Below are 25,485 nucleotides of genomic sequence, written 5' to 3'. Positions count from 1 at the left end.
TTTACAATAATTATCTATAAAATTATATATCAATAATAAATTATGATTGGATTATAATAAAATTAATTTATACATTAAACTCTTAACATATACTATATGTTTAATTAATTTAGAGTTTGCATCGATGATCTATGCTTCTTAAAAAAGAATATTGGTTCACGATTAACAATATCTCCCTTTCATGATTTCCACAATAAGTTATTTTTTACTTACTCTGTCGCTTTCTCAGTCAGGTTTTGAGTCTTATCCATAATACTATCAGGGTGGGTGCTGAATGTCAGTGTCGAAGTTGATCCCCTACCTAGATTGGAAGAGAGAGATCTTGGAAACGGAGTAAATATTGGATAGGTTAGAAATTTCATCATGGTGTGAAGCATCATCTTTTTATGTGTTTGAATAATTCAAAACATGTAGCAAAAGGTATAGTTAAATTTATATATACACTAATTACACCGGATGGATCAATGTGGGGGATGGAAAGTTATGGTCAATGTGATATCAAATATGACTCACACAATGTAAGAATAACCAAAAAAATTTAGTTGCGGGTTTTGAGCTTTTTTCATAAGACTGTGTCAAGACATCAAGCTTGTGGGTTAACCAAACAAATGGCATGTCTGAATCATTTGGCTCACAAGCAGCGCCATGAAGGAGAGACCAACAAATAACGTGAGGTATTTCAGTAATTATATTTTTATATACTTACTATGGTTGATGCGATATTATATATGTTACCACAATTGGGTTATACATGTATTTTCAATTTCATAATCAAATTAAATATATTTATCCTAAAACTAAATAATTTCTATATTTATCATTAGTTAGTTCAAATGGAAAGTCCGATACCAAAGCATGGAAAATGTACCCACTATTAAATCAATTGTTTGATTTCTATTTTCAAAAAGTATTTTTAGTTTTCAAAACATGCAATTAAACAAAGTTGCTCAAACAGTTGGTGAAAGGTAGTGCAATTGAGGATGTGGTTGAATGAAATGAAAAACAAAAGAATACGAATTGAGTGAGCATCGTTTTTTCCAATGCAATTTTGCTTCGAAGATTTGGTTTTGGTTGCAGCAATCAATGGATTATTTCAGAAAGAGGTTTCTTGTGCAGATGCTAATCTTTCTTAAAAGACTCCCTCAATTAGTGTGCCCGTCAACTTAGGGCTTTATCTAGAGAGCAAATGTCTCTGCACCATGTAGAATCATTTCCCTTTGCACCATCTAGCTCCCCCCATGTCACGTGTTTATTACCCAACACCTTATAATTAAGTGAAGCAACTTAAACCCTTCATATCGAGAAAAATAATTAGTTAAAGAAACATGATATATCAATAACTCGTAATAAGAAAGATTTTGTTTCTCACGTGTATAATGAAAGAAATACGTAGCAACGGAAATAGAAAACTCACCTTGTATTACTATTATATTATCAAATATACATGCAACATTCACAATGAACACTCATACTTTGAGGCTACTGACAAGTGAGAGTTAGAAATCTTTAAATCTTAATTTGTCTTCAGAAAAGCTTGCAAACTGATAAAAAGTAGATATTTTATGGGTGCTACCTTTGATTAGTGAATTATCTTATCCGACTTTAATAAAGGTTTAAAATACATTTTCAGAATTTGGTTTATATTTTCCCTTGCATGGTTTTATATAATTTTACCACCAACAACTTATTAATGTTTTTAGAGATATATTATTATTACACAACAAGTTTTGCCATTTACTACCAGAATGTACAAATGTTCTAGCTTCTCTACAAAATCATGCACCCAGAAATTTGTGATATATATGTATTTCCAGCATAACCATTGCATTGAAGTATTTTCCCAGCAAAAGTACTAGCTTATACATCCTTATAGCAAATCAACACTTAACAATCAAAGTTTTATCCAAGTAAATGGATAGGCTAACAGCACAAGAAAACATGTTTAGACAGGAATCAACAAAAGGTAATTAAATGTCTATGAAAGTTAATTACTTGAAGCACAAAATGAGTGAGACCCAAATAATTAACAAGGTTTGATGCAGCACAAACAAAACATATTCAGATAGATTAATGTGCAAGAGAAGTTATCTCGTCCTCCCGCCACAAATCCTCTGAGGCATGGATAAGAAAGCTTGTAATTTGGAAAATTCCGGCAGGAATAATGCTCCTGTCATTCTTGCACCTAAGGCATGATCCTTCTTTACAATATATAAGCTTTCCGTAATTCGATGGCGGCAAATGCTTTTGTACATAAGTAATATCCACAACACCGAAATCAGAATATGGTGCATCTATAATGGAGCTATGGCATATATTCACCGCCTCCAAATGTTGGAAGGAAGTGAACACACCGCACAAAGCACCCATGCTTGTCATTATGCACCGAATGCTCAAAGCCTTCAAGTTAGGGGCACATTTAAGCAGCGCTTCAACATAATTTTCTTCAAAGAGGAGGCAACCGTGACTAAATTTCATCTCTGTTATGTTCTTGCAGTATTCGGCAATTGCAGAAAATATGTATTTATTGGGGTCATCGAAGGAAATGGTAATGGACTCTAGGCCCCCCCATGACTTCATTGCCGTATGCACTGCTTTTCTTGAAAAGACACATGTATTTGGTAGAACTAGTCGTTTCAGATTTGGGGTCCTACAAAACAAGACAAAAGCACCATTATGTATTAGACGATAGAAGATGAATATGGGTGTGGGATACTAAGCATTAACGGGCATTATTTCTGTATAACCATTATGTATCTAAAGGGTCATGATATTATGTTTGTTTAGTGTCTTAATTGAAGAGTTGTGTATTAATGCCTATGAGTTGCATTATTATAAATAGAGAATCAAATTATGTAACTAAGTATGTCAAATGAAGAGAATCTCCTTGATTTTTTATAGTCTCCTCTTCTTTTTTGCAACATGTAATACCAAACAACTTTTATATATATGCAATATTTAATTTAGACTTCTTAATTAATACTGATGGGTGTTTTGTTTTAGAAGGTTGTATAAATAATAGTCCAAATGCATGCACAAATTAAAGGGTAATTAAGAATAAGAGAATATGTTACCTTTCAGCAGCTATGATGAACTGCTCATCCGTTAAGTCAACATTGTAGTTAAATATTAAGCAATTTGTATTTCCATTACTCAGACTCAAAACATACTTTAAGAATTGAGTAATTTTCCCCCTCGAATGCTTGTAAGCTCCCGGCTTATTATTTTGTATGTTGAAAAGGTATGAGTTATTGAGTTCGGACAGATCAATTTTGCGCCAAAGAGACGGGTCACGACAAGCTTTGTTCCACATTTTGCAGACCAGCGAGGCAACTGCAAGGTCCACAACATTGAGGCTCATAAGTATTGTTATTATTATATCAATTGACCGAAAATCATTCCAGACACCGGTCGTTGCAGCTGAATTGCTATTATCCATTTCTTATTGATGCTTCCTGCAAATACATTAAATGTTTCACATCATCATTTCAACTTTCTCATGAATCGGAAAAACGCAAATCACAAAACCCTTAAAAGGAAATCACCATGCATTTGACTGCATGTGCTAGGAATTAATGAAGCCAGAAATTTAAAGATTCTAAAGAAATACTTATGCTTCATTCAAGAAATTATCACTATTTGATATGAATCTCATTGACAAATACCATTTCACATCCTTTTTAGCCCAATGTTTGCAGTTGCAATTCGTATCAATTAGGTGTGTCATTGGCAACCTAACATTTTTTTTTGCACTATATTATATGTATGAAATATCCTCTGACTTATCTTTATCTTATTTCCATATTTTTGTTCCACACAACATAATATGTAGGGATGAATTACATAAATCAATTTGGGTCTACTTTAAGCAAAAATTGAAATCAAATTGGGTAAACAGACTCGGTCAGATTTAGTAGATTTTCTTCAATTCAAACTAGACTTTCTTTTATTTGGGTCAAATTGAATTGATTTTTGAGTAACCCGACAAAAGAGGAAAAAATTATAAAATAGGATAAAATTGGGAAAATTGAGGGGAAATTGGACAAAAAGGATCATTTAGGGTTAGGGTTATTAATTTCCCTAAATTTGAACAAATTGAGGGGAAATTGGACAAAAAGGATCATTTAGGGTTAGGGTTATTAATTTCCCTAAATTTGAACAAACAGACCAAATAAAATTAAATAATAAACAAGAAAACTAGAAAAAGAAAAAAATACAGAAAATGAAAATCATAAAGATTACAAACCTTCAACAAACCTTTGAATGATTTGTGAAAATATGAGTATTTGTGAGTGGTGAAGGAAAGGATGAATAGGATTTGGAGAGGGAAAGAGAGACACTTGAAACTTGAAGAAACAAAATACCAAGTTAGGACTTGAAGTTGAGAATAAAAGAGAGAAATGACAAGAGAAAAGAAAAGAAGAGAGAACTCACTATGCAATCCAACGATATTGTCTAGAAAGCGGTAGAACTGATGACCAGATAGTGAAGATGTGACGTAAAGGATGTTGTTTACTTTGTTAGGAAAAAGTGCTCAACACAAAAAAGGAAAAAAGAAAAATGAGATTCTCAACTCACTTTCTTTGTCTCAATTCAATTCTCATCTACTAAAATAAAAATATATAATTATTTTAATATATTAACTAATCAAGTTGGGCCAAGTCGGGTTGAGTCTCAAGTTAATTTGTATAACCAATAAACTCTTAACCATACTTGACTTGATTGGCTTTCTCATTCTTTAATCCCACTTGATTCATGAACTTGATCAAACTAAGTCAATATCAATTGAATCAAGTAAATTTTTTAAGATTTTTTTGGATAAGTCTAATCCATATTCACCCCTAATATATTTCAAGTAAGATTTTGCTATCAATTTCTCTAAAAGGTACTCTATGGTCAATCCAATCCATGATTAGTCCGATTGAGTATTAGTTAAGGAATATTTAAAATAATTTATTAATTATTTAATATATTTTTTTGAAAAATATTAAATTCTTTTAATAATTGCTTTTAATAAAATAAAAATATTAATTAATGCATTTAATATAATAAAAAATCTATACTTTTAATATAATAAATGCTCTGAATAAAAAACTATTATTTAGGAATATCTACTATATTTAATTAATTATTTAAAATAATTTAAAAAGTATTAATTGATTTAATATTTTAATATGATAAATGCTTTTAATAATTTCATTACTATTTTTTATTTTATAAACTCATATTTAATTAATATATTATTATATTTTTATTAAACATTTTTGAAGTTGTAAAAAACTATATTTTACAAGACCACAAGGCTTCCTAGTAACATTATTCATCCAATCTCAAAATATTTTTTTTAGTAAATTACACCCATGTTACCAATATTTTATTCAAATTATATATACCTATGAGTTATCTGACATTACTTTAACACATATTATACATCATTAAAATCATATCCTTAACTAAAATATATTAGACACAATTCATAAAAAAATATTAAAGTTCGTACGCTTAACTTAAAGATATCATAAACAATTAGTAGAAAACATAGGTGCAAATGTAATTTCTCCATAAATTATACATAGAATATTTATATAAATAATATATTAATAAAATTAATTAAATATTACATTAATACTCGTGTCATCACAAATTTTATAAAAATTGGAATTCAACTTATAATTATAATTTTGCGCTATCATTTTTCATAATGAATATATGGTTATTATATTTTTTTTATTAAAATTAAGTCAGTCAAATGGAAATCATGAAATAAATTATAGTATAAATTCAATTCAAAACTTATACTTTTAATAATATTATCATTACATTTATTAAATTTAATAAATAATTATATTTAGTAAATATAATAATTAATACTATATAAGAAAAAAATAAATATACATATATATTTATATAAATACAATACTATATATAAAATTAACGGATGGTAAGAAATTAAACATAGGCTTGCAACGGTGCAAATGTAAAAGTTTCAACAATGTTTGTGAGGAAAGGTACTCAGCTTTATACGTAAAAAAACAATTAGGTGGTTTTTTATCGGTCAAATAATGGAGGAATATTAAGTGCATTTGGTTAACAGTATGAGAGTATTTCTGTAATGCCTTTCATATTTTTTTAATATTAACGTTTTCTTTTAAATTCATATAAAAAGTAACTCAAAAATAATGCTTTTGACAATAATTAAATTATGTTTAGTTTTTTTAATTAGAAATGCATAAGTGATTATTCAAGTTTTGGTATTTTTGTATATAGTAACATATAAAATTTGTTCGTATGAAAGATACGCAAAGAGATTGAAATGTCTACAATCCAAATTAGCACTATGGCTTGTTAGTTCATGATATTCATGTAAATTGTTTTATTTTAACTAAATAATGAATTGAATATTTTGCTGTTTAATAAGTACTGAGGAAATAGGTCATCGTGCAATTTTCACAAAATTATTTCGTAAGAAATATCGTTCTTCTTTTATTATTGCCGAAAGAAAGTAGTGTCTCCCAATAGCTCCCCCATATAAAAATAAATAAATATATTTCTTCATGGAGTAGTATGATTATGAGCCCCATGCATATCGCACATCATTTATACTGCATTAACATTACGTCTGTTAAATAAATTGAGCGTCATAGTTATATTTCATTATTCTTAAGTTGATGGCAAGATAAAATATGCTAACCCCCTTCATTTTGTGTTATTTCTTTCTCTTCATGTACATGGCAAAAGATGGAAGTGAAATCAAATGTTCCTCCTATATATGCTACATTTGTGGAAATGAGAAAGTAGATCGTCAAGGTTTTAATGACATTTATAAAGGGAGAATTTGAATCCTAATATGATCTCCCTATTTATTGTGGCCAATAAATTTAAGAGGCTATATAATGATAACTTTCTCTTTTTCCAGAATCTGGTAATTTACCCCACCAAACATAGAACATTCTCCTCTATAATTGAATATATATAGAGAGAGAGAGAGTGAGAGTGAGAGAGTAGTTTGACTGGTATTTGGAAGGAATGTACACATATGAAATAATGTTAGTACTCAAATATGATAATAAATTAGTGAAACTATGTAATATATACATATATATTAAATTATATAAATAAGTCTTATAAAATATGGGTGTTATATTTAGAGGTATTAGAGTCTCGTTCTAGTGAGTGTTGGGTAGGGACTAAGTGTACGTTGTGTCTACCATATTGGTGTGATAGTTAACAAATGGCAAGAAGAAGACATGTTTTAATGGTGGAAGCTATTCAGGCTATTAGGGAGATGGTTGCAGTTATGTTGCAACAAACTAATCAAAGGAATGAAGAAGTAGCCGAATTTCAAGGTTTATCTGAATTCAAAAGGAACAATCCTTCAGAATTTGTAGGAGGATATGGTCCGGAGAAAGCTGATTTGTGGATTCAAGAAATGGAGAAAATATTTTGTGCAATGACATGCACAAATAGGCAAAAGGTTACTTTTGCGACCTATATGTTGGTCGATGAGGCCAAGTATTAATTGGTGGGATAGTACAAGGAGACTTTTAGAAGTAGTAGGAGTGGAAGTAACTTAGGAAGTGTTTAAGAACAAATTTGTAGTAAAATATTTCCCTGATGATGTAAAAAGAGCCAAGGAAATAAAATTATGCAGTTGAAATAGGGAAATATGACTGTAGGAGAATATGCAACAAAGTTGGATGAATTGGCAATTACTCTGCTTACTTTCTGCTTCATCCCGATGAAAGGATGAAATGTATTAAGTTTGAAGTGAGTCCATATCAATTTAACATAGGAAGAGGTCCTATTTCTTTACACTTTCAAGTGTGTTGCTCCATTGAGACTTCACAAAAAATTAAGGCATCATGGAATATAAATAGTTTTTCTCCTCACACAGACAATATTGAATGGATATCAATGTTGTCTGCCTATATATCTAGGTATTTCTAAAGCTCATGTTGTACATGTTGCAATTTTGAACATATTCCAGTTTGAAGCATTGAAAACTTCTCATATCAATCCAATAGATTTTAAAAAAAGTGATCAATTACCGCTTTAAATTCTTAATTTATCCTAGATATGTAGGAAAACAAAAAGACGGGATAAAAATGGAAAATCAACCTCCATATATATGTAAAATCAATAAACAAAGATTTAACAATTTTATACAATCAAAATTGGATTTGAACCTTGGTTTGATACCAATTGATAAATTTTAGTCTGATATATAAGGAAATCAAAAGCACCAAATCAATCCCAAAATTGCAATATGTATAACAAAAGAGATTTAGAATTACTTCGATAGACATATTTGATCTATTTAGTGTCAAGAGTGAGGAGAGAAACTATTTCTATTCCATGGCGCCTTAATTTTCTGTGGAGTATCAAAAGTGCAACTACACTGCAAAGCGGAAAGAAATATAGGCACAGGAGATTTAGAATTACCTGGGTACACAAATGACATTTGATCTACTTAATGTTTACGAGTGAGGGGAGAAACTATATTTCTACTTCATGGTGCCTTAAATTTTTGTGAAGTCTCAATTGGGCAACTACATTGCAACGTGAAAAGAAATAAGGGTTTCTCCCTATGTTAAACTGATATGGAATTACTTACCCATCATAGTAATCCAACAAACAAGGCCAACCACATTAATATATATTACTAACATTATTCTATCTATAATGATATTAATTTCAATAAGTATCAATATAATTATCAGATAACTAGGGCCAACAACAATAACATGCTCTAATATTTTTTACATCTTTAATTTTTTTTATAAAAGACAAGGATTGCTTAAACATGGAAGATCTCAACTAGATTGACACCTAAGAAGATACCAATTGTTTGTCATGCTATGTGAAGTCCAAAAAAATCTAATTCATTCAAATCGAAGAGTGAAAACCTAGTTGGTTTGGTAAAAATCAAGGAAGATATCAATGATGCTCTAAGCGTGGAGGATGCAAAGAGGGATGTGGTGGACATTGAAGAATCTAGAACCAAGTGGTGAATGAAGCTACAAGGGTTGTTGTTTGTGAAGAGGAGCACAATAGTGATGAGCTTAAGATTAGCCTTGTAGTTTCATTCCCTATAAAGCTCTTAAGTTTATTACTATTGTATTTCTCTTCACAATCAATAACCATTAAATCTTTATTCTTCACTTGTCTCTTAGATTCCTTGACGTCCACCACATCACTCTTTGCCTCCTCCACGCATAGAGCATGGTTGACATGTTCCTTGGTTTTCACCAAATCAACTAGGTTTACGCATAGAGCTAGCATGGTTGACATGTTCCTTGGTTTTCACCAAATCAACTAGGTTTTCACTCTTCGATTTGAAAGAAATCAGATTTTTTGAACTTCACATTTCATGATAGATGATTTGAAAGGAATAATAATAAAATTAATTTCAAAAAATAAGTGTGAATCATATACCCAAATAAGATCTTCCACTGCTGGAAACGTTAACGCCCTCTATCTGCAAAAGATCATGGATCCTTTTTTTACTGATAAAAAATAAGGTGCACACGTTGCTTTTAATGCAATTTTACTTTAAAAACAATTTGCTTTAATTTGATCAAATGAGTTTATCTCCAACGAAGAGAGCAAGAGTTATACATCTTAAATTACGGCAATGTAAATTGTGTTGCATGTTCTTTTATCACATCAACCTTCAAAAGCATCAAACAATTTGCTCTAATTTAATCAAATGAGTTTATCTGCAAAGAAGATAATTTATGCATGTGTAAATTATATTTTCAAATTCATGATGAGTTGATGACTATCGTGATTAAATTGAATTTGAAAACTAACACATATGTAAGGAAACAATAAACATGTAAAACTGGTATGAAGCACCGAGAAGCAGTGAAGCACTAAGGCCTGCAGCAGCAGCAACAACCATCGCAGAGAAAGCAACCTTAGTTTGTTTTTTAAAACTGATTTGGAAGATTGATTTGCATAAACAATTTGTACTTATTTTTTAAAGTTGATGTACCGATATGATTAATCGTGATTTTCACCTTTTGTGGTTGTTAAATGGATTAGTTTGATTTTTTAATTCTCAAAACATCTGATTTCTACTAACACTGTCAATTTTTTCAATTAATGAATGTATCTATTAACTTGTGTCGCATGATTATTGGTTGATCAGGGTTATATCTAACATAATAATTTCAAACTATTTAATAATTTTTTATTTTGGAGGGTGTCTAATAATAACCGTGGGCTTTTTAATCGTATATATGAATTTGGATTTCAGTAGTTGAGTATGTTCAATAATCTAAGTACATAAAAGATCATGAGTGAGTTTGTTAAAATTTTAAAAAGTAAAATAAAAGAAGCTTTTCAAAAATATGTTTTTTTAAGAAATAAATGAAATTTGTTTCTTAAAAAACTACTTATTTTAAATAAAAATAATTTTAAAAAATACATAAAGAACAAAAACTTATTTATTTTACTAAAAAAGTATTTCTTTTTTAAAAAACAAAAAAGAAGCTTATAAACAAACGAACCATCCAAATAAATTATTACAGACACCTTTCTTGAAGGAAAATATTACACGGACCTAAATAACAGATAATTTTTTTCCAATCAGCAATTAATTTTTTTTTTCTTTTTGGGAAAGAAAGCACGTTGTCCTTGTAATTTTGCTTTAAATGGTATTAATTTCAATGTGACCTGACTTTAATTTCGTTGGAAAAATAAATTAAAAAGTCATTAAAGAAGTGAAAGGGAAAGCGAAAAAAACAAATTCCATTAAAAATCATGTGTCAAGTTACTATCTTTCTTTCCTTTGTCCTTTGCTTGCTTCCTCTCTCTATAGTCAGAAATGACACTCGCGTGGGAGTGTGCGTGAAACGTGATTGTGAGTAGTAGTGAAAAAGGCACACTCACACAAACGTCCTCTTCCATATTCTCTCTTCTCTCTTCTCAAAAATCTCATGCCATAAGTTTGGTACTACTAACCTTTTAGCTGCTTTTGCTTACAAGCTCCTACATTCTCTCTCCAGGTTTGTAATGTTTGCGTTCCCTCATTTCTCTCTTCTCTCATTCCCTGGATCTGATTCTGGAATATTAATTTTAATTTCCCCTATGTTCAAAAATTAAGAATTGTTTGTTTATTTTATATGTGCTTCAATTGATTTCTTTTTTCATTTTCATTTTCATTTTGTTCCTATTCGTTTCGTAAAGTCAACGCTGCCAAGAGAAGCGTGAAACTACTTCGCGTTATTGCTGATTCCGCAGAGTGTACGGTCAGAATAGGGTGTTTGATCCCAGTTCTCACGTTTAGTTCTGTAAACGGATCCGTTTCAGAAGAGAAAAAAAACAAAATTGAGATTCAAAACGTTGACATTCTTCGTCTATGTACCTAAAAACGTGTTGGACTCGGTGAATAATAGGTGTCTGTTTTTCAATTTTGTCTTTGTTGGAATAGATAAGTCCTTTACTTATATTTTATGCTGTTGAGACAGTTTTGTGCATAAAAAATTGTTAGGTGTTTCTTTATGTTACTGTGTTTTGGTTTGATTCCAAATAGGGTGATGTGCATGTGATTGAGTACAGTACAGGTGGAATTGTTCGTTCAACTTATGGAATTGTTGCAAAATTCTTATTATTCTCTTCTCATGTTTCGACTTTTATGATTTTGTGATGGTGTGGATGTTAGGTTTGAAGAGGAAAATTGATCTTACTTGAAGTTTTGTGCTGCAGGTTGGGAATTAGTGCCTTTGGTGATCATCATGTTCCTTCTTAGAAGGCAAACCCAGAATAACCAGGAGAATGATTCCTCATATCAAGATACAAAGGTAAACTTCTTTGTTTGACGTCTTTTGTTAACTCGCAAGTTCTATATCAGATCTTGAAAAAATTTCAAAGAGGAGTATTAGCAACACAATCTCTAATACACTCCTTCTATTGGACACTCTCTTCTTGGTTAAAATTTATTAAATAGGTGGGGTTCATCAAATAAGAAGTGGGTTCCACTCAATTTGTGATTTTCAACAACTTCCATCTAATAATAGAGAGAGTGTGTTGATAGCATTTCTCAAATCTCAAATAAAAAAGTAATTTTGAGTGCATTACACCTTCTCTGCAATGCAATTGGCATCCTGTAAGGATGATGCAAAAAAAAAAATTGTTTGTCTATAAGAATTAAGAAAACACATTCATGGAATGCTAGCTTTTATGAGGATGAAGTGTAACACATCTACAAACAGGTGGCTGAACTCAAGACAGGTCTTGGGCCCCTCTCTGGTCGTCGATTAAAGTATTGCACAGATGCATGTCTAAGGAGATATTTAGAAGCAAGAAACTGGAATGTTGATAAAGCTAAGAAAATGCTGGAGGAAACACTCAAGTGGAGGGCAACTTATAAGCCAGAGGAAATCCGTTGGGTTAGTTTGATTTAACTGGCTTTGATCCCTACACACTCAATTGGTGATGCCAAAAATGAAATTGATAATGAACATGACATACTTGTAACCTTGATCCATGTCACAAACAATTTGACAAATAGATGATGGATCAACATATCAGTACATGGTCTTGAATATTGATGTTTATCATCCTGTTATAACTTGTCTTGAGCTGACATAATGGTCTGTGTTGTTTTGTTCTTTCATGTGGCAGATGCAATTTGTTTGTCTTTTCTATATTGTCCATTTACTTTATGATCTGTTGCAAGATACCTCTCTGTAGTCTATACTGCAAACATATCTAGTTTTTTTCTTGGAGCAACATAATTCTCAGATTATAAATCAATAGTTTAGTATTAGATTACTCAATATAATGTCAATAACATATATATATATATATATATATATATATATATATATATATATATATATATATATATATATCTAAATTTTAAGCTGCAATTGAGTTGTGGAGCTGTACTTTTGAAATCAATTAAGATCATACATTAGCATCAGAATACATTTGGTTTCAAAATTATGATATGCTACCTTCTACATGTGTTTAATATCTGTATAGCCTGCAAGGACTAAATGAAACCGTCATCAAGTGATAGCCTATTTATGGATATTGCTCTTTCATGTATTATAAACCTGTATTTACAATTAAATAACATCTTACATCCAGGCTGAAATAGCACATGAGGGTGAAACAGGCAAAGTCTCCAGAGCTAACTTCCATGATCGACTTGGGAGGACTGTGCTTATTATGAGGCCAGGGATGCAGGTTTGGACTTAGGATGTACTTTCAATAAGGCTTCTCTGTACATGACTGGTTAACTTTTTTTTTTATGGTCAGCCAAAGAGATGACTGGTTAACTTAATCTGTCTAATCTGTTTCCTTTTGTTAGAACACAACATCGGCTGAAGATAATATCAGGCATTTAGTCTATCTGTTGGAAAATGCTATCCTAAATCTTTCTGAAGGTCAAGAACAAATGTCATGGTTGATAGACTTCACAGGATTATCACTTAGTACAAATATGTCTGTTAAAACATCTCGTGATATTATTCACATTTTACAAAACCACTATCCAGAAAGGCTTGCTATTGCTTTTATGTACAATCCACCAAGAATATTCCAGGCTTTCTGGAAGGTTTGTTCTCCTGCCCTGCAAGTTATATTTGTTCTGCTTTTGCTTAGCTTTATTTATATTTTAATATTTGTTCTACATTTAAAGATCAAGCAATACTTGCCTAATATTTCTTGCTTATGTAAATGTTATTATATTCTGTATCACTTTTAACTTTTCGAACATTTCATAATCTTTTGTGTAATTGAATATTCAAATCATATCATGTCAGTCAGTTAGGGAAAATTTAGTTGCCTTTCAGCAAAATAAACTCAATTAAAATTTTACACTGTAGTTATACCTGAAAATCAGCCGTGTAACTAATTTTGCTCTTTAATCTGTTTTTCTTCTCGAGTTCATTTGGGGATGGGGTCTGGAATTATGTAGAAACATGTGTGAATTTGGTCCCCCCCCCCCCCCCCCCCTCCTTTTCCTTTTCTATTTATCTTCTTCTACCTTGTCGTATTTGAAAATTTGGATGTTGGTCAATTTTTATGATTGTGCTCAATTTGTGGTTCGAATTATGAGCTTTCGACACTCACCTCTTCCATTTCACAAATTTGAAGTTTCCCTCATTCTGATAGGCCATCAGATTCTTCCTGGATCCCAAGACAGTCCAGAAGGTGAAGTTTGTTTATCCTAACAATAAGGACAGTGTGGAGCTGATAAAATCACTCTTCCCCACGGAAAACCTTCCAAGTGAATTTGGGGGGAAAACAAGTCTAAACTATGACCATGAAGAGTTCTCGCGATTGATGACCGAGGATGATGTGAAAACTGCCAAGTTCTGGGGACTTGATGAGAAGCCCTTCAACCCTCCTAAGAAGGGGCATTCGGGAGCAGAGGTGGCACCGGAACCAGTGCCTGTTGAGGCAGTAGTTAGTTAGTTGAGCAAGTTTGCATATTGTAGCCACTTATAAACTGAAGTGACTACATAACCGAATCATGAAGGAACAAACAATGTAGTAGTGGCTAATTTAAGGAGCCGAATAAGTGGTATTTTGTATCGTTCAACTTTTAACCATGTCATGTACCCGAAGCATCTTTATCACAATCGCTGCTACAGTCCTCTCCTTTTAGGTGAGCGGACTTCAATTCTGATTTGATGTTCCGACTATATATATTTGTCGATTCCCCTAGACTGCAAAATGAAGTTCTTGCTTGTGGTTAGAGGGATCCCTGCGCCTATTCAATCTATAATACAAACTATATAGAAGATCGAAAAGAATGAAAAATAATTGAAATTGATTTCTCTTATTAATTAGTATTGGAATATATATATATACACACACAAGGAAGGATTTCCTTACTCCAAAAGTATTTCTTTTATAGTTAATTTTTAATTTATAAAAAAAAATGAATAATGAGAATGATGTTGTACACATTTTTTTTTAGCATGAATGTATTAGCAAATTATAACTAAATATTATCTAAAAATACATCAATAATGTACCTTGTTAACACACTTTTTTTAGTACTAGAGTGTTAACAAGTTATAACAAGAGATTCTCTTAAAATATATCAATGGTGTAGAATACATTCATAATAAATAATAAGAATTTCTTATCAAATATATATATACATATATATATATATATATATATATAGAGAGAGAGAGAGAGAAGGGGGGGGGGGGGGGGGAGGAGGGAGGGAGGAGTCAATTTACTCAATGAGTAACTTTTAAAAAGTTACTCCTCATCGGAATCATTGATTTTTTTGAAATGTAATAGTTAAAATTAACTAGTTATTATAATCATTAGATTTTTAAAAAAAACAATAATTTAGATGAGGAGTAACTTTTTAAAAGTTACTCATGGAGTAAATTGATTAAAAAATGAATGGTGAAAATGAGGAGAAACTATAAAAAAGTTACTTTTGAAGTAAGTTGATAGGTTGTCAAGCATAACAAGCTGTTTTTTTGGTTTAATGCTTGAAAGGTTGTGGATCATTTGGCCAAGTAGGTAAATTGAACATAACAAACAAATACACCTTTTAAGCTCTACCCTTAGGAATTATGGATTATCTTGTTATGTAGGTTGATCGAGCATAATAAGCACTCACACTTCTCAGGTTTTGTGCTTGAAGGTTGTGGAACTCTTCATCAGGTAGATCGATCAAACATACTAAGCATTCATGTATTTCATGATCTATGTTTAAGGTGTTATGTTTGGCTAAGTAGGTCAATCGGGCATAGTGAGAGGTTCATTATGCAACAAGTCCAGTCAAGATTTGTTCACGAGAAAGCTTTTCAAGTAGTTTGGTATTTTTGTCTTGAAAATCCAAAATTCTTTGTTGAACATGATTTGAAGTGTTTTCAAACACACTTTTATTGGTTTTTAAAGTTAAACAACTTAATACAATTAGAGTAAATGAGGTGTAATAGATTTCTTATAAAAGTTACTTATATAAGTAACTACAACAAGATTATTTAATCATTAAAAAAATTCAATTAAAAAGAGAGTTTTTATGAGTGAAGAGAAAATGAGACTCACTATAAATAAGTTAAGAACTCAAGTTGAATACAATGATATGAAAATTAAATAGTTTCTAATCATATATAACAATAAGAAAACTACTAAAAAAGATTAAAAATCGAAGTTAAAAATCTATTTGTTACAACTTATTTTTCAAAAGAATAGCTTATTTTAAAAATAATGTTTTTTTTAAGCTTTTCAGGTGTTTATCTCAATTTCTCAAAATAATCAGAAGTTGAGAGAAAAAATCTAAAATCTAATTAAAACAAGAAGTTGGTTCAAATAGCTTGTCATAAAGTGATCAGCTTCTTTTAAAAGAAATAATATTTTCTATAACAAACATAAATTAGATTAAGTTTTGTTTTTAAATCTCTAAAGAATGATAACTAAATTCTTTTACACCAAATTCACTTTATCTTTAATCTTAAACAATTTGATACTGTAAAAAAAAATCTTAAACAGTCTAAAGCTAATTTTTTTCATTGGAGATAATATCACAGTTTTAATATCTTTAATCTATATCCATATAAGATTCACACACTTTTTTACTTTCAACAATTAAATTCCCATAATTAGATTAGATAAAGTGTTAAATTGATTTTTTAAAATAATTGTTTTTTGATAAAATAAACAATTTTATGTTTTTATGATATATTTGTCTAAACTGTTTTTATATAAAATAAATAATTTTTTACTTATTTTAAAAAACAAAAACATCTACTTCTTAAAGAAATATTTAAAAAAAATACTTATTTTAAAATTAATTCTTCTAAATTTAAACAACCTCACCCAAAATCATAAAACTACAACAATCTAATTTGCCAAAAGCCTACCAAGTCAACCCACACAGTCTTACCTGTCACTACGCTATTGGATCATGCTTGAGCCAGGCATTCCCCTTCCACATGCATCTAAATTTGGTCCTCTAAATCCGAATTTACACCATAATATATATATATATATATATATATATATATATATATATATATATATATATATATATTGATATATTGATAAATAATGAAGAATATGCATGTTTTTATATTTAATTAATTTTTTTATGTATGTTTAGGAAAAAAAATTCACCCCTTCTCTGGCTATTGCCTCCACACACGCAACTAAAATAAAAATACCCTCTCTCTCTCCAAATCAAAACCCATCACAAATTCACAACAGCATACAAATCCCAAATCCTCCGTTCTCTTCTCATATAAAAGAACCCTTCTTTCGAATCCTTCCCGCTCTCTCCACTCTTTCCCCTCTCCGATTCAATTCCCAAGCAGATCCCTCTCTCCGAGGTCTGATCTTCACACCCCAAACACCCAATTCGTGTTTTTCTTAAACCATATTTAAAACAAAAGAGGGTTTCGTTTAATTGGGTGAAACTGTTTTTTTTTTTTTTTTTTTAACTTTCGAGATCTGGGTTCTTTTTTAATTTATTTATTTGGATAATAAAGGTTTTATCTTTTTGTGTTTTTGAGTTGAAAAAAAGAGAAGCGAAGTTGATTTTTGGGTTAGTAAAAAAAAAAAAATAGAGTTTGATGGCTGACCAAGGATTGGAAGGGAGCCAACAGGTGGATCTACAGAAGCATCCTTCTGGGATCGTGCTTACCCTTCAGCGAGTATCTGTGTTTTGATGAACAAATTTTCACTTTCTCTTTTGTTTGGTTTCAATTGCGAGCTTCAGTTGGTTGAATCTTAAGTTGTGGGGTTACCCCCTTTTGTTAGAAATAAGTCAATACCCATGTTTGTAGTTGTAGAGCCTACCCACTGATCACGCTGTTGCAAGTTCTCAATTGTGTTGGGATTTTACACTCTTTATTTAAGTTTTGTCACTTTTGTCTATTTGGCACTTAAACATGCTTGTTGAGTGCTATTGATTATTGAGTACTTTACTCTTTTATTTTTTGCTGAATACCTTCAAGTTTCAATCATGACTGTAAAATTGTGTGTGCATTACATATTCGTGAAAATTTTAGATTGGATCCACTTTTTAGGGTTAGTGATCGCACTGTGTCCTGCTATGCCTCTGTAGTAATTGGGTTTTAACTTTTAAGAGGTGGCTGTTTATGTTGTGATCTACCTTCTGGCATTTGCTACTGTTGATTGATAACATTTGCTTCTATCACTATGTTGGAATGTATAATAATTTTCCCTCTATTCACATTGGAATATTAAGGATTTTGCTTCAATTTTCATCAATTTAGACTGTAAGTTGGACCTCAAAACAATTGTACTTCAAGCTCGTAATGCAGAGTACAATCCCAAGGCAAGTTTCATTTGCTTGTAGTGAATTTCACTCAAATATGCTATCTTCACAATGGTGCATGTATACAATAAAGGTTAACTGGTTTGTTGTGCTGTCACGTATCCTGCTTTCTAATTTTTTTTTTGTTCCTATGACCTGAGAAGTGTGGTTAAATCTAAGACTACTATTTTATATTAATATTCCACATTATCTTCTACTTGTTACTATGGTTCTGTTATTATCATTAATTTGCAGATGTATTATTTATGCTAGTTCTAATGGTTGGTGGTATACTGTTTGTTTGCAGCGTTTTGCTGCTGTCATTATGAGGATAAGAGATCCCAAAACAACAGCACTTATTTTTGCTTCTGGCAAGATGGTATGCTCCTTTGCTGCACTGCTATGGCTATCTTTTAGATGATAGTAGTGCATTTTGTTATTTTTAATGCTGTCCTCAAATTTGTAGTTGTGTGATTCTCTTGTTGAATTCTGTTTGGTATCTCTTCTCTTCTATTTTAATTAACTATGTTTATCAAATCAATTGACAAACTGGTGTTAATTAGAAACTCTATAAAAGTCAGGCTTGTCTTTACCTTTAGTATATCATTGTAGGTGCTAGTAATGAGGTTGCCAACATAGTTGTCACTTGTCAGAATTCCATGAATCATTTGATTCTATATAGCTGATGAGAGACAAATCATGGAGCAACCTCAATTGCCCAATCAGTAATTTATGTAAAATTAAAATAAGGAAGATATTCTCTTTCTAAACATATTTTTACAGTTTTATTTAGTGGAAAACTATATATTTTCTCTTGTTTTAATAATTGAGCATGAACCTTGCAATTTATAATATCTTTCCCATTCATGAATTAGATTATAGGCCTTCTGGTCTATGATTCACAGTTTGCCAACCATGGTTGCAAAAGTAGAAATTTGTCTTTTCTGCTTTCTGTTATGGCCCTAATTTTTCTATTACAAAACCAAATTAATACGGTACCCTTCTTGTAAAGTGCTTCTCTTATGAACTTTAAATTTAATTTTTTATGACTATTGACTAGGTTTGTACTGGAGCTAAGAGTGAACAACAGTCTAAATTGGCAGCAAGGAAGGTATGATACTGTTCTTTGTTTTTGTCATTTATTTCTCCATCATCCTGTTCTTATTAATGTTTTTTTTCTCAAATGGAGGCTCTGGTGAACCAAACCATTTGTGGTAGCTTGGTTTTGAAACTATTATTCCTGTTTTTGGAGTAGAGCTCTTAAATCATTTGGCTGGATGGTTTTAACTCTTTACATGTGTTTAATATCCATCCTCAAATTATTTTCTTCAGTTAGTGTTGTGCAGCTCATTCTGAAAAATTTACATTATTTTTTAAAATTTTCTATTTTCCCCCTTTCGGTATGCTTGTATTATCCAAAAGCTTGGCTTCCCAGCCAAATTTAAGGTACTGCATTCTGCTCTTTCTCAATCTTTGCTGGAACTGTTTAATCCATGTTTGCTGTTCTTTTCTCACTGTAACTATGTAGTGCTTGATTACTAATTGGTTCCTTGGGTATTATGCTTTAGGATTTCAAAATTCAGATCATTGTCGGCTCTTGTGATGTCAAGTTCCCCATATGCTGGAGGGTCTTGCATATTCCCATGGTGCTTTCTCAAGTGTAAGTTTTTATTTTTTATTTTTTGGGAAAATAATTCATAGGATTGGATTGGTCCCTGGTGACTTTTATATCAAAATATTTTTTGTTTTCACAATCGATGTTTGGCTATCTTGATGTTTAGTGGTCACTTATAATTTTAAGGGTGTTTTTTTAGAATTATATAACTTGATATGAAGTAACCTACAGAAAAAATGTATTGTTTAAAGCAGTATGCTGCAAAGTATGGAAAACATTGACTGGTACTGAATTGCAGATGAAAACTGAAACTAATTTCCATGGCAGCCAAAAATCAACAAGGCTGTTTTAATGCATTGCCCAATGTTGTAGATACTTCTAGATGGAAGGGCTTTTAGAGTTTTAAAAATTTAAGTGGAGTGAAATGGTTAAACTTACTAATAGTATTATAATCATGATGCTTGTGTGATGAAGTATAAATTATCAAAGGGCCATCTTCTATTATGTATATGCTTGTGAAATGGTTAAACTTACTAATAGTATTATAATCATGATGCTTGTGTGATGAAGAAAGTATAAATTATCAAAGGGCCATCTTCTATTATGTATGTGCTTGTGCTTTGTCTATAAATTCTAGAAGTAGAGGAAAATGATGGATTCACTGAGTCTTGCTTATTTGTGGTGGCAGTATGATACAGAGCTGTTTCCAGGGCTAATCTACCGTATGAAGCAACCTAAAATGGTCTTTGCTTATATTTGTCTCTGGAAAAATTGTCCTAACAGGAGCCAAGGTAATATTTTTGCTTATAATCCCCCCCCCCTTTGGTTCACTGGATTTTTTTTTCTGTTTTTATTTCCATTTTTTAGGGGACAGATGAGACTTGCACTGTCTTTGAAAACATATATCCCATGCTTACTGAGTTCAGGAAAAACCAACAATGGTATGAATTTGTCTTTACATATTTAACTTTTTCAGTACGTACAGATGTAATTTCAACGATTTTGTATAACCATCATAATTATAAAAGCATTACATTTAGATCCCGGATGTTCACAATGCAGATGCAGATACTTTTCTCTGTTGTATTTTTTGTACAAGTGTTGATGTTACATGTATTCATAAAATCGAACTTTTTCATGTGATTACCACTGTTTCTGGGTATCAAACTCTAATTCAATATTTGATATGGTTATGATGACAGATTGTTGTCAAGAAAGAGCAGGAGCATTGGTCTGGCAGAGAAGTTCGTGGAACTGTAAATATTAAGACAAAGGATACAATCTAGATTTGATATAGATTAAAGACAGCCGTTTGTGTTGCCTTGTCTTTGTTTTTTGATTGGTCTTGATTTAGTAAAGTGGCAGGCATTGTTCTTGTTCTATTGAATTGACATTTAAAAAAAAAAAGAAAAAAAGAGGATTTTGAGGAGTCAGAAATGAGAAAAAAAAAAAAGTGCTAACTGGAAAAGTAGCACATTGAGTCCTGACAGTAGTTTGAAAATGTTTTGATAACTGCTAATTGACCGTAGTGTGATCTGATTACTGAGTAGTTTTGAATATTGATAAACTAATAGAAAACTTGAGCCTGCTGAATTTGTAATCGTTTTTAGAATTTGGTTTCAATTGATAGATGGGACTACTTATTTAGTATTTTGGACCTGGACTTGGTTCTAAATGAGATGTAGACTTCAGAGAATAAAGGGAATTTAAAGTTGTTGATTAGAAAATCAATGGTTAAGAACTATAATAAAATTAAATTATATAACAAAATCATTTACTTTTTAATCTTTAAGTGCATTCACTTCAGACTTAAAAGAGTTATATCTGATTGAACCTATCGTAGTACACACTATATTTTATTTGATATGTGGGAATCGAATAGGAGATTTGTATTAACTTATATATTTTATTTAAGTTAGTTTTCTTTGACATAATATATTTTATATAAAATGTGTAGAATACTGTTAATTTTTCTTATTGTGATTTAATTGCCTTTAAATGTTAAAAATCATAATGATGAAGCTTTACAGCGCTTAAAATTCCCCTAGACTGTTATGAAAAGTTTACTAGTTAGCATATATATAACAGAATTTGTTTATAGTAACAAAAAGGCAGACACCTTTTGCTTTAAAAAAAAAAAAAGGCATGCACCTTATTCATCACCAAGGAAAAATGATGGAGGCGTAATAGTTTGTCTATATAACTGCTTTTGGCTTTGATAATTGAATAATATTTAAGAGAGAAATAGAATTTTGGGAAACGAGACAGCAAACCGACCTTAGCTCAGTTGGTAGAGCGGAGGACTGTAGTTGTTTAAACAGACATCCTTAGGTCGCTGGTTCGAATCCGGCAGGTCGGACTTTTTTATTCAATTTTTATTTTTAGTAATTAACGAAATAAATAGGAATCAGAGGGTTTTGCTTATTTGTATTTCTCAAAATGGTTACGAAACGAATCTGAGAAATCTTAAATCGTTATTGTCTTTACAAGCTGTACCAATTTACATAAATGTTATAAAATTAAACAAAAACGTAAGAATCGTAAAAATTAAATTACTTTAATGTAAAAACCATGCATGCATGCAATAGTGGTGTTTATAAATTAACTTACTTTAATGTAAAAATCGTAAAAATTAAGAGCTCATTTAAGTGACCATAAATTGCAAATTTTCTTCACTCGTTGTAAAAAAGAATACTCATCTTTTACGATTTAAGTTCACTCACTTTTATTTTTCATTTTAGGTTATTAAGACCCACAAAATAAAATAAAATAAAAACTCATTAAAGTAACCATACATTATAAATGTTCTCACCACAAAATAAAGGCACTATACACAAAAATAGTCCTTGTTAATGGGACCCTAGAATCACTTGTCACAGCATTATGTCAATTATCATCATTCTATTTATATATTATATGCATTGTAAAAAGTTAAGAAAATAATAACCTTGTATGTCTAGGCAATCCTCCTACTAGTCTTTTATGGAAAGCAACGAATGTGTTTTATATTTCCAAAATATTAAAATGATTAAATGCATTTACTTTTTGTTCAATACTTACTATCAAAGGTGGTAGAAGAATTTGTTAGGAAGCTATAGCATTACTCAATTATATATATATATATATATATATATATATATATATATATATAATTTAAATATTAAAAAAAATCAAATTTACACATTTTTAATTCACATTGCAAGTTCATAATTCATCTTTCAAATGCTCACCTTCGCTTAATTTGTTTACATGTCTGCAATTGCCTAGTTCAATTTATCATTCATAGTGCTCTATTCATTTGCCATAAATAAAATCATTACATTAATAGGTGAGTGAAACCACCTGTGGGATGCAAATCTTACGAATACTAATCTAAATTGGATTCAATTAGTTTGCTCTTGTTCGAACATAAACATCAGTGTAAATTTTAATAAAATGGTCCCGTAGCTCAGTTGGTTAGAGCGTTGGTCTTATGAGCCGAAGGTCGCGGGTTCGAGCCCCGCCGGGACCATAATTTATTTGTTTTTACCTCAATTTCTAATTATTCTGCGTGCCCTTCAGGAGTTGAAAATTGTAGTACTTACCCTCGAATTTCACTTGTAACTGACGGGCTGCATAATGCATATTGAATTAATTTGCTGCATCGTTAAAAAGTCTTAAAAATAGAAGAACCGCTTTAAATTAATAATGGTATGTATTTAAGTTTGGACTCACAATGGTGAAGCTGCCTTACCTTAGAAAACTCTTGCCATATCTTTTTTTCACTTGTCGGTAGTATTTAAAGATTTGGTTTTTAAATTGAGCCAAACTCTTGGATGAGAAATTTTTTTTTGCAGGTTTTGTCATGACACTTTGGACTTTATGGAGAAGAAGAAATTCTAAGCTATGGTATCCAATGAAAGAGCAAGAAGATCTTGGAGTTATTAATAGAGCAAATCATGTTCTTGAGGAGATGGAATTTGGGTCGTGCTCTTGAATCTTGATCGGAGCTTTTGATTTATCTGCTAGTAGTATCCCGTCAGGTTCATGGTCTAAGCCACCTGTTAAAGTTTTTAAATATAACTCTGATGCTGCCTTTTTTCTTCTGCAGATAAGAAAATCATGTTTTGGTTGCTTCCTAACGAATGATTCCGGTTCGTTTATCTTATAAAAAATTCGTCTGTGGTTGATACATGTTGGTTTTCAAGCTGTGATATTTTTGAGACAAGACAGATTGCAAACTTATAGTTGATTGCATAAAGGAGATGCAAAATGTGTCATGATATATGAATTTTGCTACATCATACTGGGGACATCCTTACAACTAATTCAGGTTTTAAACTTCATCATGTCAAGAGAAAACCACCTAAGTTAGCTAGAGCATCTATAGCTCATGCTTTCTCTAATATATTCCTGGTTGTATTTATCATACTGTTGAAATGGAAATGATTTGATATTCTTTGCAAGATACATTAAATTAAAAAGTTAGAATAATTCTATATGAATTGATGTCTCTCAGCAAACCCTATTATCCCTTGGCAACAAAACGGTAAACAACAACACCAACCCTAGACCCATCACAAGGCGTGTCAGTGTGCAAAACGTCGACGTTGAAGTGCTTCCTCGCCTTCTTAAAAAACGCAGACTCCTTCTTCCACCTCCTCATGTGAGCCATCACAAACACCATCTTCCCATTCCTTTCACTTAGCATCATTAAACGCAGCGTTTCGAGCAGTGGCTCGTACAGGTGATCGTGATACACCACATCCGACGCCAGAACGAGATCAAACTCCCGCCCAATCGCTTCCACGTCAGCAGCGTGGCCCCAACGGAGCGGCGCGACGGTTATTACCCCTCCGGTGGGCCCCACAACCGCGGCGTTGGCGTCCGCATTGAATCGGAGATTGGGAACCACGTGAGGAAGGTCCGTGAGAGTCACGTGGGCGCCGAGGGTGGCGGCGGCGGCGATTCCGACGAGGCCGGTGCCGGAGCCGAGCTCGATGATGCGGCGGCGGCCGTGGAGCGCGGCTGAGAGGGGGCTGGCGGAGGGAGGGTTTTCGCGGTGGAGGTCGAGGAGGGAGACGAGGGAGGTGGCGGCGGGCCAGAGCTGGAAGGAGAGGCCCTCGGAAGGGAGCTGGCGAATGGCGACCGTTGATTGGATCGAACGGAGGGGGTGGTGCTGGAGCAGGTGGTGGTTCGGTGCAGCCGCGGGGAGGGTAGCGGAGACGCTTGGTTTGTCTTCTTCGTGGATTAGGAGCATTGTGAAGGGGTTAATTATCTCGTCTTCTTCGTCTTCTTGAGTGGCCATTTTTCTTCTTCTTTGACCCTGAGAATGCGCCGTCGCGGGCGCCACGTTAGGTCTTGTTTGCCTCCGGATTTATATTCCCAGTCTTGTGCTGTCATTTACTTTTCTGTCCCTGTCTTTATTTATTTTAATAAAAAAATACGATATTAATTTAAGAATTAGTAGCTCATAAAATAATTAATGAATATTTGCTTATAAACTCAAAAATACAAATTATGTGTTTTAATAAAAAATATTTATTGTATTACTATTTTTAAAAATTAATTTATATATATATACATTAGTATAAATTAGATTTATGCAATTATTCGATAAAAAATT

At 31.8% G+C, this 25,485-nt stretch overlaps 3 protein-coding genes, 2 non-coding genes and 1 pseudogene across 6 annotated transcripts; 4 read left to right on the top strand and 2 right to left on the bottom strand.

Moving 5' to 3' along the window:
• Positions 1-1,796: 1,796 nt before the first annotated feature.
• Positions 1,797-3,452, bottom strand: LOC114370540 (F-box/LRR-repeat protein At3g48880-like). Its single transcript, XM_028327925.1, has 2 exons — positions 3,072-3,452; positions 1,797-2,647 (listed from the first exon to the last, which is right to left on the bottom strand). Exons 1-2 carry the CDS (start codon positions 3,434-3,436, stop codon positions 2,068-2,070), a joined length of 945 nt encoding a protein of 314 aa, XP_028183726.1. The 5' UTR covers positions 3,437-3,452; the 3' UTR covers positions 1,797-2,067.
• Positions 3,453-10,807: 7,355 nt separating this feature from the next.
• On the top strand, positions 10,808-14,638 carry LOC114382272 (phosphatidylinositol transfer protein 3-like). 2 transcript variants are annotated; one of them, XM_028341581.1, is made up of 7 exons: positions 10,808-11,009; positions 11,191-11,399; positions 11,710-11,804; positions 12,216-12,392; positions 13,099-13,197; positions 13,322-13,567; positions 14,128-14,597. In XM_028341581.1, the coding sequence occupies exons 3-7, from the start codon at positions 11,739-11,741 to the stop codon at positions 14,428-14,430; spliced, it is 891 nt and encodes a 296-aa protein (XP_028197382.1). In that variant the 5' UTR covers positions 10,808-11,009; positions 11,191-11,399; positions 11,710-11,738; the 3' UTR covers positions 14,431-14,597. The 2 variants fall into 2 exon arrangements, with proteins under 2 accessions (XP_028197382.1, XP_028197373.1); XM_028341572.1 differs by lacking the exon at positions 11,191-11,399 and having other exon boundaries at positions 14,128-14,638.
• Positions 14,639-17,231: 2,593 nt separating this feature from the next.
• Positions 17,232-21,507, top strand: LOC114369747 (annotated as a pseudogene).
• Positions 21,508-22,152: 645 nt separating this feature from the next.
• TRNAY-GUA lies at positions 22,153-22,239 on the top strand. Its single transcript is given in 2 exon segments — positions 22,153-22,189; positions 22,204-22,239. It is a non-coding gene; the product is annotated as a tRNA-Tyr (tRNA).
• Positions 22,240-23,317: 1,078 nt separating this feature from the next.
• Positions 23,318-23,391, top strand: TRNAI-UAU. Its single transcript has one exon. It is a non-coding gene; the product is annotated as a tRNA-Ile (tRNA).
• A 716-nt stretch (positions 23,392-24,107) lies between these two features.
• On the bottom strand, positions 24,108-25,230 carry LOC114382264 (protein N-lysine methyltransferase METTL21A-like). Its single transcript, XM_028341560.1, has one exon. The coding sequence runs from the start codon at positions 25,165-25,167 to the stop codon at positions 24,388-24,390; it is 780 nt and encodes a 259-aa protein (XP_028197361.1). The 5' UTR covers positions 25,168-25,230; the 3' UTR covers positions 24,108-24,387.
• Between the last annotated feature and the right edge of the window lie 255 nt (positions 25,231-25,485).

Source organism: Glycine soja, chromosome 2, assembly GCF_004193775.1.
Source record: "Glycine soja cultivar W05 chromosome 2, ASM419377v2, whole genome shotgun sequence".
Classification (NCBI taxonomy): Eukaryota; Viridiplantae; Streptophyta; class Magnoliopsida; order Fabales; family Fabaceae; genus Glycine; species Glycine soja.
Note: the sequence above shows the minus strand (reverse complement) of the source record. Positions and strands in the feature narration are given on the sequence as shown.

Coding starts and splice junctions, on each gene's coding strand:
- LOC114370540 (XM_028327925.1), bottom strand. CDS start 3,436: ATGGATAATAGCAATTCAGCTGCAACGACCGGTGTCTGGAATGATTTT. Junction 2,648..3,071: donor TTCATCATAGCTGCTGAAAG/GTAACATATTCT, acceptor CTTGTTTTGTAG/GACCCCAAATCTGAAACGAC.
- LOC114382264 (XM_028341560.1), bottom strand. CDS start 25,167: ATGGCCACTCAAGAAGACGAAGAAGACGAGATAATTAACCCCTTCACA.
- LOC114382272 (XM_028341572.1), top strand. CDS start 11,739: ATGTTCCTTCTTAGAAGGCAAACCCAGAATAACCAGGAGAATGATTCC. Junction 11,805..12,215: donor CCTCATATCAAGATACAAAG/GTAAACTTCTTT, acceptor ATCTACAAACAG/GTGGCTGAACTCAAGACAGG. Junction 13,568..14,127: donor TATTCCAGGCTTTCTGGAAG/GTTTGTTCTCCT, acceptor TCATTCTGATAG/GCCATCAGATTCTTCCTGGA.